Below are 15,366 nucleotides of genomic sequence, written 5' to 3' on the forward strand. Positions count from 1 at the left end.
TATTTTCTATTTTGGGGTGTTCCATCAAAGCATTTTACTCCATTTAATCTATCATCTAAACATTTAATCTAGCATCTGGCTTAATCTGAGTGCCAACAAGTTCGATCAAGCATTGCAATTTCTCAGTCTCTGATGTGAGATCCTTCTTCTGTGATGACCTAGTACAATTAACCAAGATGGGAGTAACACTCTAACTGCATTGTTGATTTAAAATTATATCAGACATATTTTGCTTAATAGCTAAATCAACAAGCCTGCCTCCCAATTTTAAATTCGAAACCAATCTCATTAACAACACATTTCCCAGATTCCACCAAACCACTCCATTAAATCATCAACATTATCATGAGGATGCCTGAAATCTTTCCTTTATGATACCAATCAAACATTGTGGGATCTCCTTCTAGTTGAATGCAACATATTTACAGCAAAACCGATCTAATGGAAAAATACCACACATTGGGAGCATCACATTGGTAGGGAAACTATTGGAGTAAAATTTTGAAGGAGAGAATCTATCTCCACTTGGAGAGGCAAGGTTTGCTCAGGGATAGTCAGCATGGCTTTGTCAGAAGGAGGTCATGCCCAACAAATTTGGTTGAATTTTTTAAGGAGGTGACCAGATGTGTAGATGAGGGTAGTGCAGTTGATGTAGTTTATATGGAAGGTCCCACATGGGAGACTTATAAAGTAGGCAAATGCGCATGGGATACAGGGTAATTTGATAAGGTGGATTCAAAATTGGCTTAGTTGTAGGAGACAGAGGGTGATGACAGTAAGATGCTTTAATGACTGGAAGCCAGTGTCCAGTGGCGGAACACAGGGATCTGTGCTGGGTCTCCTATTATTTGTCATTTATATAAACGACATAGAAGACTATGTGGGGGATAGGATTAGTAAGTTTGTGGATGACACAAATATTGGCCGGGTGGTTAACAGTGAGTTTGAGTGTCTTGGGCTACAGAAAGATATAGACGGGATGGTCAAATGGGCAGATAAGTGGCAGATTGAATTTAACCCTGAAAAGTGTGAGGATTTGGAAGGATTAATTTGACAAAGAAGTATTCAATGAATGGCATGATGCTAGGAAGTTCTGAGGAACAAAGGGACCTTGGCGTGTGTGTCCATAGACCCCTGAAGGCAGAGGGGCATGTTAGTCAGGTGGTGAAAAAGGCATATGGGACACTTGTCTTTATTAATTGAGGCATAGATTACAAAATTAGGGAGGTTATGTTTGAGTTGTACCGAACCTTGATGAGGCCACAGCTGGAGTACTGTGTGCAGTTCTGGTTGCCACATTATAGGAGGGATGTGATTGCACTGGAGGGGGTGCAGAGGAGATTCCCCAGGATGTTGCCTGGGATGAAACATTTAAGTTATGAAGAGAAGTTGGATAGACTTGGGTTGTTTTTGTTGGAGCAGAGAAGACTGAGGGGCGACCTGATTGAGGTGTACAAGATTATGAGGGGCATGGACAAGGTGGATAGGGAGCAGCTATTCCCCTTAGTTGAAGGGTCAGTCACAAGGGGTCATAAGTTCAAGGTGAGGGGCAGGAGGTTTAGGGGGGATATGAGGAAAAACTTTCTTACCCAGAGGGTGTTGATGGTCTGGAATGCACTGCCTGGGAGGGTGGTAGAGGTGGGTTGCCTCACATCCTTTAAAAAGTACCTGGATGAGAACTTGGCACGTCATAACATTCAAGGCTATGGGCCAAGTGCTGGCAAATGGGATTAGGTAGGTAGGTCAGGTGTTTCTCACATGTCGGTGCAGACTCGATGGGCTGAAGGGCCTTTTCTGCACTGTGTGATTTTGTGATCATTCAGACCATAGACACTTTTGTTTAGATTCCATTGCTTTCCTTCTGCATTTGCTGCCTCTTTGGATGGTTTCAGAAACACTTCTCTTTGAAAAGTACCACCCTGCAGAAGAGTGACTTTTATGTCAATTGACCTCGAATCCATGACTATTTGGCCAATTTTTAAAAAAATTCTTCTCTCTGGTTAGGCCAGAATTTATTGCCCATCCCTAAATGCCCTTCAGAAGATGGTGGTGAGTTGCTTTCTTGAACTGCTAGAGTCCATGTGATGCAGGTACACCCACAGAACTGGTAGGGAGGGAGTTCCATGATTTTAACCCAGCGACAGTGAAGGAACAGTGATATAATTCCAAGTAAAGATGATGTGCGGCTTGTAGGAGAACTTGCAGGTGGTGGTGTTCCCATGCATCTGCTGCCCTTGTCCTTCTAAGTGGCAGAGATCGTGGGTTCGGAAGCTACTTCGAAGGAGCCTTGGTGAGTTGCTGCAATGCATTTTGCAGAAGGTACACACTGCTGCTACTGTGCATCGGTAGTGGAGGAAATGAATGTTTAAGGTAGTAGACTGGATGCCAATCAAGCGGGCTGCTTTGTCCTGGATGGTGTCAAGCTTCTTGGGTGTTGTTGGAGCTGCACTCATCCAGGCAAGTGGAGAGTATTCCATCACACTCCTGACTTGTGCCTTGTAGATAGTGGACAGGTTTTGGGGAGGCAGGAGGTAAGTTACTTACCGCAGGATTATTAAGATTACTTTTCCTGCAATGGGAAAGTCCACTCTAACATCTGTATCACCCATTTTCTCTTCAAAAACACCAGCTGCTAGTCTTTTATATGTCCCATTGGCAAGGACTTTTTCCCATTTAAATCCACCTATGTGTCAAAGCTGGTTGGCCCTTACTTGATACTTCAGAATAAATTCCAAAAATCTAATTCCCTTTGTTAGGCCACTCTTATTAGTTTATCCTCAAATTTATTGGCAGCCACCATTCTAGACTTTTGACCAAAATTTAAACTTACCAGTAATTTTTCTTGCATGTCATCCAATTATTGCACCTTTCCATTTATTCAATAGTTTCCTCTGGAATATCTGTCACCCGAGTACCCATTCTGGGCAGGATATAACAGCTCTGTCATGTGTGTCATGGTCAGTCAGATTACAATTATATAGCCCTTGATCTACTGAATTCTGTTCAGCAGGGCCCTCACCACTAAGGTATTGAATATTTAAGTTACAAAGCACCTTGTTTACTTCTATCAGCTGCTCGATGTCTGAGGTTTGTAATTAACTCTGATTAATTGTGGTGAATAAACCTTAATAGTTTGATTGCTATGTTTGATACGACTGTCTTATCATCATGACCTATTTCTTTCTATTCACAATGACCCTCACTTTTTTACATTACAACACTGACTATACTTCAAAACTGTGTAATTGGCTGTAAAATGTTTTGAGACATCCAGCGGTTGCAAAAGGTGCTATATAATTGCAAGTCTTCCTTTTATTCTGTTATAGTACACCAAATCTCTTGAATTGAGCTTTGTCTTAGATGGTTTAATACAATGCCTCAGTGCTCTACAAACTTTCTGTGTTACCTCAACCTAATAAAAGTCTGTCCCTCTGCATGGAAAACATTTAAATTCTTAGAAAAAAATTGAACCAATTGTAGCACCTTCTAGGGCAGGAGGATTATCAAAGAATAAAAAATAACTTGGGATTGCTTTCATAAAGTGGTTGGTAGGGGGTGCATCCTCCAATCATCTGAAGAGAATTATTTGCATGAATTACCACCCCATGCTAAGATGGTTGCCAATTTACAGCCGGTCAATCGGCTCAAATTTTACGCAACCTATCATTAGAAACAGCCTGATTCCTTTCATTAAGACCATTGCCAAAATAACTCTGAGTTGCTGTAAATATGACAATGATATTCATATTATGACACATCTCTGAACTCCTTATTAGCAAATTCAACTTCATTATTGGTCAAAGACGTTGCTGGTGTATCAAATTTAGCTCGGACCCACTTTCCTATAAATTTAACATAACTTTCTTGTCCTTATTCTATATTAACGTAGAAATACTAAATCTCATAGCCAGGTCAATACCAAATAGCAGTTTCTCTGAAATCTTTGCTGGACTCAGGATTTGATTTGTTCACTTAAGTACACACATGCACATTGCATTCCTGGTAACAATATACTCATTCTGATGATTTTTGGGGACCCATTCCGATTCATGCTTCTGAAGACCAGGCCAATGGCTGGTTGTTGTTCTTATGGCGCATTTGGTCTTGGGCATCTTCTTTAGGGCGGATTCAATCTTCTTCCATTCTTGCTCCCGTTTTTTTCACTAACACAGAAATCCCTCATTGCAGCACAATTATTTAATGAGTTAGAAAATGTTACGACTTTTAGCTCGAAACTAGCTTCACATTTCATTCTTTTTGCCGGACCCATTTCTGTTCATCACTCACCATGCATGGTCTGTTTTGTTTGGGCATGTCTTAAACTGCCACGCATCTTCTTCACAACAAAGCCCATATCTTCTGCTTGACCCCACGTGCCAACTTGTAAGATGAATAAAACTTGCACTTCTGAGATGAAAAATTGAGGCTGACTCCTATTGTAAGTATAGTATTTCTTAGCAGAAAAGGGGAGTCAACTTATACGCCGAGTATGGGCCTAAACATGATTTTCGGCATTGAAAAAAATCAGGTAATCTTATATGCTGGGTCAAATTATACACTGCAATCCACGGTGAGATGGAAATATTTCTGTCTTTGTCCTATATCTTTAGATCCATGGCAATTATCTTGTTAAGAGATCATGGTGTAGGGGATAATATATTAGCATAGATAGAGAATAGGTATAAATGGATCATTTTCGGGTTGACAAGAAGTGACGAGTGGAGTGCCACAGGGATCAGTGCTGGGGCCTCAACTATTTAAAATCTATTATCAATGACTTGAATGACAGGGCTGAAGCAGTTCAGAGAAGGTACACTTGACTGATACTTGAGATGGGGAGATTATCTTATGAGGATAGGTTGGACAGGCTGGGCCTGTATCTATTGGGGTTTAGAAGATTGAAAGGTGATTGTTGTTGTAAAAATGACCACTCTCAGGTCTGAGGAATTGAAGCAAGCAAAGGTTTTATTTTAAGCATATACTGGGGAGGGAGAGATCCTCAGTGAGCCAAAGCACCTCTCTCAATGATACCAAGTTTACAGCACATATTTATGTAGTTCCTATCTCCCTTCTTTCACTTCTATGTTTTGGGACAGTCATTAATTGAACTGGATCACATAGACCCAACAGATGTTCGTGTTATTTCAACCTTTAACCTGGGTTCTGCTAATTTCCATGACTCATTTGTTTTACCTGACCTTTGGTTCCCCTCCTTCCTCTGTATAGTAGTGAATAGTATGTTATGTAGGCTGTTATTGCAATACCATACAATATTGCTACTGAGCCAGCATCCCCAGAGTCATCTTTGGTCAAGTATCCCATTATGCCCAGGAAAGGAACCTTCAAAACTACAGTGTTTTTAAGATTAGTAAAGCATTTTAATATTAACCCCCTTAGTATAAATCCCTAGTCCCCACTTCAGTGATTTTTTGAAAGAGATAAGATCCTGAGGAGTCTTGACAATGTGGATGCTGAAAGAATGCTTCCCTTTGTAGGAGAGACAAGAACTAGGGGATATAGTTTTTAAAAAGGGGTCTCCCATTTAAGACGGAGATGAGAAGAAATTTTTTCTCTCAGAAGGCTGTGAATCTTTGGAACTTTCATCCCCGGATAGCATTGGAGGCAAGTCATTGCATGTTTTTAAGGCAAAGGTAGATGGATTCTTGACTAACAAAGGAGTCAAAGGTCATTGGAGTAGGTGAAATGTGGAGATGAGGCCACAATCGGATCAGCCATGATCTTATTGAATGGCGGTGAAGGCTTAAGGGGCCAAATGGCCTACTCCTTCTCCTAATCTATATGTTCATATGCTAATGTCATGTGACAATTGAAGGCTTACAATAGGACATGGGGTGCCTTCCAATACTTCTTACAGATTTCACAACTCTCATTAATGTCTTCCATTAACCTTGTAAATTCCTCATCAACCACATCTATATATTTTTGTAGGACTTTTAACCATTGATAAGTGGGGTGAACAAATTGTCTTAGTAACTTTAACACAATTTGTGTTTTTTCCTCGCTCAACCTTATCACTTGGTGCCATTCGTACCTGCCTAACACTCTGATAAGAAACATCAGGTTTTGTTAAGGGGATACAATAAAGTTTTGACTGGGTAAGCTGCAGATCAACTCATTTTCCAAAATAAGAGTGCATTATCGCACTCTACATCAAATTTGTGCTGAGCCATTTTCATAGAAAGCCTATTCAACAGCATAGGTAGCTCACTCGAGATCACATCTGTACTTATAAAATGGCCTACTCCAGCTATTTTACATGAAGTTACAATTCACTTTGTAATCTCAATGTGCTGTCATCACCAAACTGAAAACAAAAAGTACTTTTATATTTCCTGATCTTGTATTGCTCATTAAGCGAATCAAGATACCATTTTAACCAATCTCTTTGACATAGCATTAATATACACGCCCTATCTAACACCGTACAATTAAAGGAGTCTGCGACTAATACATTCATCACAGGACTAAAATTCATTGTGACCAGTATAATTTGTTCAGATTCATCATACCTTCACCCTCTTCCTTAGAAATATCTTCTTCATGTGCCATTTCTTCACTCTGGGCTAGTTGCCACATGATACCCTGAATCACATCAAAAGCATCATTAATTTGTCCTTGGGCATTCCTGGAGTTCATTTGCTCATTAATATTGTTCCAATTTTGTCTTTTGATATTATTTGTGGATTAGCGCCTGCATCCCATATCTGGAATATTTTGAAACTTGGTAATCATCAAGTCTTCTATTCTTTTTATCAAAGTGGAATGTTCCATTTATTCCATGAAGGTTGAAGGGATTTTTTAAGCAGCAGACATCTGGTCCAACAGAGCCTCCTTTTTCGAGAGCCAGATGCTTGTCCATATGAAATCCTTATCTCAATCTGGTAATTAAATGCTAATTCTGATCCAGGGATTCAGAACCGCTTTGAACATTGGACATTGAAGTCCCTTAGCCAAGAGAACATTTTGTGCCCTTGATACTCTCAGTGCTTCTTCCAAGTGATGAAGCATTCATTCATCAGCTGAGGGAGGGTGTTAGGTAGTAATCAATAGGAGATTTCCTTGTCCAGATTTGACCTGATACCATGAGATCTCATGGGATCCAGAGACAACATTGAAGACTCCCAGGGCAACTCCTTCCTGACTGTATACCACTCAGCCTCTTCTAGATCTCTCTTCCCAGTGGGGCAGGACATACAGGGATAGTGATGGAGAAATCTGGGGCATTGGTTGAAAGGTCTGATTCTGTGACTATGATTATGCCAGAATGCTGTTTGACTAGTATGTGGGACCAATCTCCCAAAAGGATATTAGTTGACTGCTTAGATCAATGTCAGATGGTCCATCTGGTTTTATTCATATTCATTTATTTTTGTACTGGTTTGATACAACTGAGTGACTTGTTAGGCAATTAGGAGCCAACCACATTGCTGTGGGTCTGGAGCCAGATGTTGGCCAGACGGAGGTAAAGGTAGGAGATTTCATCCCCTAAAGGACCTAAATGGACAATCCTATAGTTTTGGAGTCACCATTAGTGATACTAGCTTTTCATTTCAATTTATTTTATTAACTCCTCTGTTGGGATTTGAACTCATGGCTCTGGATCATTAGTCTAGGCCTCTAGATTGCTAATCATGCTATATAACCACAATGCTACTGTACCCCTGATGTCTGATACCTACCTGTTTGATGTCAGACATGCAGTATAGTGAGAGTTACCTGTTCAAATCTCTTGGTGTTTGGTGCTTTCAGTGAAGGGGAAAGTATGGTCACATTTTGCATCAGTCTGGTTATTGAAGCATTAAGGTGAGGTGAGAGTGACTGCCCTTGACATCAAGGCAGCATTTGACCGAGTGTGGCATCAAGGAGCCCTAGGAAAACTGGAGTCAATATGGGAATCAGGGGGAAAATTCTCCACTGGCTGGAGTCATACCTAGCACAGAGAAAGATGGTTGTGGTTGTTGGAAGTCAGTCATCCCAGTTCCAGGACTTCACTGCAGGAGTTCCTCAGGGTAGTGTCCTAGGCCCAATCATCTTCAGCTGCTTCATCAATGACCTTCTTTCCATCATAAGGTCAGAAGTGGGGATGTTCGCTGATGATTGCACAATGTTCAGCACCATTCGCAACTCCTCAGATGCTGAAGCAGTCCATGTCCAATTTGCATCACACAGGTGCCAGGCAATGACCATCTCCAACAAGAGAGAATCTAACCATTGCCCCTTGACATTCAATGGTATTACCATCACTGAATCCCTCACTATCAACATCCTGGAGATTACCATTGACCAGAAACTGAAGTAGACTAGCCACATAAATACTGTGGCTACAAGAGCAAGTCAGAGGTTAGGAATCCTGTGGCGAGTAACTCACCACTTGACTCCCCAAAGCCTGTCCACCATCTAAAAGGCACAAGTCAGGAGTGTGATGGAATATTCTCCACTTGCCTGGATGAGTGCAGCTCTAGCAACACTCAAGAAGCTTGACACCATCCAGGACAAAGCAGCCTGCTTGATTCACACCCTATCCACAAACATTCACTCCCTCCACCACCAACATACAGTAGCAGCAGTGTGTGCCATTTACAAGATGTACTGCAGCAACTCACCAAGGCTCCATAGACCACACCTTCCAAATCCACAACTGCTACCATCTTGAAGGACAAAGGCAGCAGATACAGGGAAACACCACCACCTGCAAGTTCCCCTCCAAGCCAGTCACCATCCTGACTTGGAACTATATCGCCATTCCTTCATTGTTGCTGGGTCAAAATCCTGGAACTCCCTCCCTACCAGCACTGTGGACATACCTACACCACATGGACTGAGCGGTTCAAGAAGGCAGCCCTCCATAACCTTCTCAAGGGCAACTAGGGATGGGCAATAAATGCTGGCCCAGCCACCGATGGCTACATCACATGAATGAATAAAAGAAAATATTGCCCTAGAATGTACAGTTTGGGCAATATTTGTGCAGAAAACAACTACAATTCTTATTTTACCACATTAAAGATGACATATAAATATCTCAATGTGGTTCACAGGAGTGATTATCAAACAATATTTGTGTCTCAAGAGGAAATATTAGCATGTGTGACCAAAAACTGGGTCAAAGTGTAGGTTTTAAGGAGCGTCTTAATGGAGGAGAGAGAGATTGAGAGGTAGGGAGGTTTAGCGATGGAGTTCCAGAGCTTAGAGTCTAGACAGCTGAAGGCACAAGGTGCCAATAGGAGAATGATGAAAATTGAAAATGCACAGGAGAACAGAATTTGAGGAGCACAGAGGTTTCAGGGTGTTTGAAGGGCTATTCTCTGTCCATTAAGTATTCTGCAAATGATCTCGGATCCTGCTGTGCCTGAGAGCTAAAATGGCTTAGAAGGTGATCGTGCTGTCGGGTGTGGTACTGAATATAGGAGGAAAGTCCCAGATCCGGTCCCGTATCTATGCTGAATGAGCTGAACTTGACTTGGATAGTTTTGGGGGCACCAAACTGTGAATGATCCGTGACAAGTGCGTTATGATCCGGAACATATTACCTAAAAGATTCAATGGTACCTTTCAAAAGGGAAAAATATGCAGGGCTATATAGAAAAAAAAGAGGTGGGAACTGGGAGTGTAATTGGATAGCTGTTTGAAAAGCCTGGCATAGACATAATGGGCTGAATGGCCTCCTTCTGTGCTGTTTCATTCAATGATTGCTGCTGTTAGGTCTCTCCACGTGAGGTTTCCCTCCAGCAACAACTTCAACAACAAATTATATTTATATTGCACTTTTAACATAGTAAAATGTCCTAAGGTAATTCATAAGTATGGACATTCAGCAGCTTTTCACTCCCTTCCACGTATCTCTGAGGATGGCTGGATTATAATTTTATAATTTAATTTATAATAATTTATAATTTTGGCTGCTTCTTTTATCCAGTGCCTTTTTGGGTGGCTTTTTCTATTCCTCCAGTAGAAAATATTCTTCAAACATGAGTTGCCTGAAGTCACTCAGTTTTGCCATAACATTCATGACATAAATGCCAGAGGTTTTCTCCTCACTGCTTTAAGTTTTTCTCCTTTCCAGCTGGTTATTTTCTATTTCCACCAATCCCAGTCCTCTTCAGGACAACCAATTCCAAAGCAAGATGAGACAGTTTTCTGATTAAGTTATGAACTTGAACTTCTTACATTTACATATGAAATTGAACAACCCCCACCAGTAGATGGAATAAAGGCTGGGTTCACAGAGCAAGGGTAGCATCAGATTCTCAAATTTAACATGGGAGGGGGTGGGTGAAAGGACTTTCTAATTTTCAGAATTAATATCCTATTAATAATCCTCACACTGTTAAGCACAGAAACAAAATCATTAACCAAGAAGAATCCAACACTTGGCGGCTACGTGTTGGAGTAACAGTTTTTTGTTGATTCAAACCTTGGAGGAGACTAAGGTTCCTTTTTGTGTTTCATTTGTTTTTCTTTAATGTCTGTGAAACTGTCCTCAAGAATGTTGTCTCTCTCCTTGCTGCATTTGTTTTTCTGGCTACCATTTCGTTTCCTGCCTTTTCTCACTTTTACAGATGTTCAAATAGCCTTCAAGGCTGCCAGGCTGACTTGATGCAGTGACACACAATGAGTCCACATTGTTCCAGTTTGGGTTCCTGTTACATGAAATCTGAGCCATACTGAAAACTTAACCACTTATAGCAATCAGGTTGCTCACTAAATCTCAACAACCCCTAAATAGTAGTGCTGTATCTATATAGCTTTGTTAAACCATCAGTATTGCATGAACTGCCTGTTATGCTACCCACCCGATGTTTCCACCATGTATATAGCCCATTTCACTGTCTGTACCATGAGTAACATCTGTTTCATCTCTCCCTCAGGTCGTGTGACAGTGATTAATGCCAGAGAGAAGGCCCCTCAAATGCTGGAGCCAGATCCATTCACTGGATGTCAGAAACCAGGTAAAAAATACTGCTGATAGAGATCTGCAGCTGACACAGACATGAGGTTGATTATAGACATAGGATCCTCCCACAACCCCATCCACCACTACGCCCACTTCTTCCTTCAAGGCAGTGTTGGGACTTTGGGAGGGAGGGGGTACTTGGGGTGGGAGAAGAAGGAGGTTGAGGGTAGGAAAGGAAAGGAGGGGGTGTGTGGTGTGACAGGAAGGAGGAGCCTGTGTGGTGGGGTTGTTGACGGGACAATGGTTGGGAGAGTGAAGAGTGTGGTGCAGTGGGTGATGGTTAGTGCAGGGGAGGGAGATGTAGGTTGAAGTGGGAGCGGGGGTGTGTTGAAGGGTGGGGTAGAAGTTGAAGTAGCAGGCGGTGGGGGGGGAGGGTGAGAGGGAGGAGCAGGCAGGGGAGGGCGGGTGAGAGGGAGGAGCATGGGTGAAGAAAACCAGAAAGGATAAGGGGGTGGATGGGTGGGATGGAGAGAATGAAGGCAAATGGAGTGTGGGGAGGGAGCAGGGCCTTGGGGATTATAGGCTTTTTTTTTGGGCACCCTGTTTCTCCAGTCCCCACAAAAATAATATGACACAGGACATGCAGCACAGAAACAAGCCATACAGCACAGAAACAAGCCATACAGCACAGAAACAGGCAATTCAACACAGAAACAGGCCATTCAGCACAGAAACAGGCCATACAGCACAAAAACAGGCCACTCAGCACAGAAACAGGCAATTCAGCACAGAAACAGGCCATTCAGCACAGAAACAAGACAGACAACACAGAAACAAACCATTCAGCACAGAAAAAGGCCATTCGCCACAGAAACAAGCCATTCAGCAGAGAAACAGAACATACAGCACAGAAACAGGCCATTCACCACAGAAACAGGCCATTCAGGACATCCAACACAGAAAAAAGCCATTCAGCACAGAAACAAGCCACTCAGCAGAGAAACAGAACATACACCACAGAAACAAGCCATTCAGCGCAAAAAACAGGCCATTCAACAGAGAAACAAGCCATTCAGCAGAGAAACAGAAGATACAGCACAGAAACAAGCCATTCAGCACAGAAATAGGAGACACACACAGAAACAGGCCATTCAGCACAGAAACAGGCTACTCAGCACAGAAACAAGCCATTCTGGACATACAGCACAGAAACAAGCCATTCAGCACAGAAAGAGGACACACACACAGAAACAGGCCATTCAGCACAGAAACAGGCTACTCAGCACAGAAACAAGCCACTCAGGACATACAGCACAGAAACAAGCCATTCAGCACGGAAACAAGTCATACAACACAGAAACAAGCCATTCAGCACAGAAACAGGCCATTCAGCACAGAAACAGGACACACACAAAGAAACAGGACATTCAGCACAGAAACAGGCCATTCTGCACAGAAATAGGACACACAGCACAGAAACAGGCCATTCGGCACAGAAACAAACCGTTCGACACAGAAACAGGCCATTCAGGACAGAGAACACAGAAACAAGTCAGTCAGCACAGAAACAAGCCATTCAGCACAGAAACAGGCCATTCAGCACAGAAACAGGCCATTCAGCAGAGAAACAAGCCATTCAGCAGAGAAACAGAAAATACAGGACAGAAACAAGCCAATACAGCACCGAAACAGGCAATTCAGTAAAGAAACAGGCCATTCAGCACAGAAACAGGACATACAGCAAAGAAACAGGCCATTCATCAGAGAAATTGGCCATTCAGCCCAAAAACAGGCATGCAGCACAGAAGCAGGACATACAGCACAGAAACAAGCCATTTTGCACAGAAACAAGCCATTCAACACAGAAACAGGCCATACAGCACAAAACAGGTCATTCGGCACAGAAACAAGCCATTCAGCGCAGAAAGAAGCCATTCAGAACAAAAACAAGCTATTCTGCACAAAAACAGGCCATTCAGTACAGAAACAAGTCATACAGCACAGAAACAAGCCATTCAGCACAGAAACAAGCCATTCAGCAAGGAAACAAGCCATTCAGTACAGAAACAAGACATACAGCACAGAAACAAGCCATTTAGCACAGAAACAAGGCATACAGCACAGAAACAAGCCATTCAGTACAGAAACAAGACATACAGCACAGAAACAAGCCATTCAGTACAGAAGCAAGACATACAGCACAGAAACAAGACATACAGCACAGAAACAAGCCATTCAGCACAGAAACAAGCCATTCAGCACAGAACCAAGGAATACAGCACAGAAACAAGCCATTCAGCACAGAAACAAGCCATTCAGCACAGAAACAAGCCATTCAGCACAGAAACAAGCCATTCAGCACAGAAACAAGCCATTCAGCACAGAAATAAGCCATGCAGCACAGAAACAGGGCATTTAGCACAGAAAAAAGCCATTCAGCACAGAAACAGGCCATTCAGCGCAGAAACAAGCCACTCAGCAGAGAAACAGAACGTACAGCACAGAAACAGGCCATTCGGCACAGAAAAAAACAGTTCGGCACAGAAACAGGCCATTCAGGACGTACAACACAGAAAAAAGTAATTCAGCACAGAAACAAGCCATTCAGCACAGAAATAGGAGACACACACACAAACAGGCCATTCAGCACAGAAACAGGCTACTCAGCACAGAAACAAGCCATTCTGGACATACAGCACAGAAACAAGCCATTCAGCACAGAAAGAGGACACACACACAGAAACAGGCCATTCAGCACAGAAACAGGCTACTCAGCACAGAAACAAGCCACTCAGGACATACAGCACAGAAACAAGTCATACAGCACAGAAACAAGCCATTCAGCACAGAAACAAGCCATTCAGCACAGAAACAGGCCATTCAGCACAGAAACAGGCCATTCTGCACAGAAATAGGACACACAGCACAGAAACAGGCCATTCGGCACAGAAACAAACCGTTCGACACAGAAACAGGCCATTCAGGACAGAGAACACAGAAACAAGTCAGTCAGCACAGAAACAAGCCATTCAGCCCAGAAACAAGGCATACAGCACAGAAACAAGGCATAAAGCACAGAAACAAGCTATTACGCACAGAAACAAGCCATTCAGTAGAGAAACAGGCCATTCAGCACAGAAACAGGCATGCAGCACAGAAACAAGCAATTTTGCACAGAAACAAGCCATTCAGCAGAGAAACAGGACATACAGCACAGAAACAGGACATACAGCACAGAAACAGGCCATTCAGCACAGAAACAGGCCATTCAGCACAGAAACAGGACATACAGCACAGAAACAAGCCATTCAGCACAGAAATTTGCTATTCAGCACAGAAAAAGGCCATTCAGCGCAGAAACAGGCCATTCAGCACAGAAACAAGGCATAGAGCATAGAAACAAGCCATTCAGCAGAGAAACAGAACATACAGCACAGAAACAAGCCAATACAGCACAGAAACAAGACATACAGCAAAGAAACAGGCCATTCAGCAGAGAAACAGGCCATTCAGCCCAGAAACAGGCATGCAGCACAGAAACAGGACATACAGCACAGAAACAAGCCATTCAGCACAGAAATAAGCCATGCAGCACAGAAACAGGGCATTTAGCACAGAAAAAAGCCATTCAGCACAGAAACAGGCCATTCAGCGCAGAAACAAGCCACTCAGCAGAGAAACAGAACGTACAGCACAGAAACAGGCCATTCGGCACAGAAAAAAACAGTTCGGCACAGAAACAGGCCATTCAGGACGTACAACACAGAAAAAAGTAATTCAGCACAGAAACAAGCCATTCAGCACAGAAATAGGAGACACACACACAAACAGGCCATTCAGCACAGAAACAGGCTACTCAGCACAGAAACAAGCCATTCTGGACATACAGCACAGAAACAAGCCATTCAGCATAGAAAGAGGACACACACACAGAAACAGGCCATTCAGCACAGAAACAGGCTACTCAGCACAGAAACAAGCCACTCAGGACATACAGCACAGAAACAAGTCATACAGCACAGAAACAAGCCATTCAGCACAGAAACAAGCCATTCAGCACAGAAACAGGCCATTCAGCACAGAAACAGGCCATTCTGCACAGAAACAAACCGTTCGACACAGAAACAGGCCAATCAGGACAGAGAACACAGAAACAAGTCAGTCAGCACAGAAACAAGCCATTCAGCCCAGAAACAAGGCATACAGCACAGAAACAAGGCATAAAGCACAGAAACAAGCTATTACGCACAGAAACAAGCCATTCAGTAGAGAAACAGGCCATTCAGCACAGAAACAGGCATGCAGCACAGAAACAAGCAATTTTGCACAGAAACAAGCCATTCAGCAGAGAAACAGGACATACAGCACAGAAACAGGACATACAGCACAGAAACAGGACATACAGCACAGAAACAGGCCATTCAGCACAGAAACAGGACATACAGCACAGA

General features: G+C 42.7%; 1 protein-coding gene across 1 annotated transcript in view; it reads left to right on the forward strand.

Annotated features, from left to right (window-relative positions):
- The window catches only part of ggt5b (gamma-glutamyltransferase 5b), a 557,923-nt gene that overhangs the window by 132,346 nt on the left and 410,211 nt on the right, over window positions 1–15,366 (forward strand). Inside the window, exon 3 of the mRNA XM_041202316.1 lies at window positions 10,890–10,970. Coding sequence (XP_041058250.1) covers window positions 10,890–10,970 — 81 coding nt within the window. The remainder of the gene's footprint in view (window positions 1–10,889; window positions 10,971–15,366) is intronic.

The sequence above is a fragment of the Carcharodon carcharias genome, chromosome 13, assembly GCF_017639515.1.
Source record: "Carcharodon carcharias isolate sCarCar2 chromosome 13, sCarCar2.pri, whole genome shotgun sequence".
NCBI classification, from domain to species: domain Eukaryota; kingdom Metazoa; phylum Chordata; class Chondrichthyes; order Lamniformes; family Lamnidae; genus Carcharodon; species Carcharodon carcharias.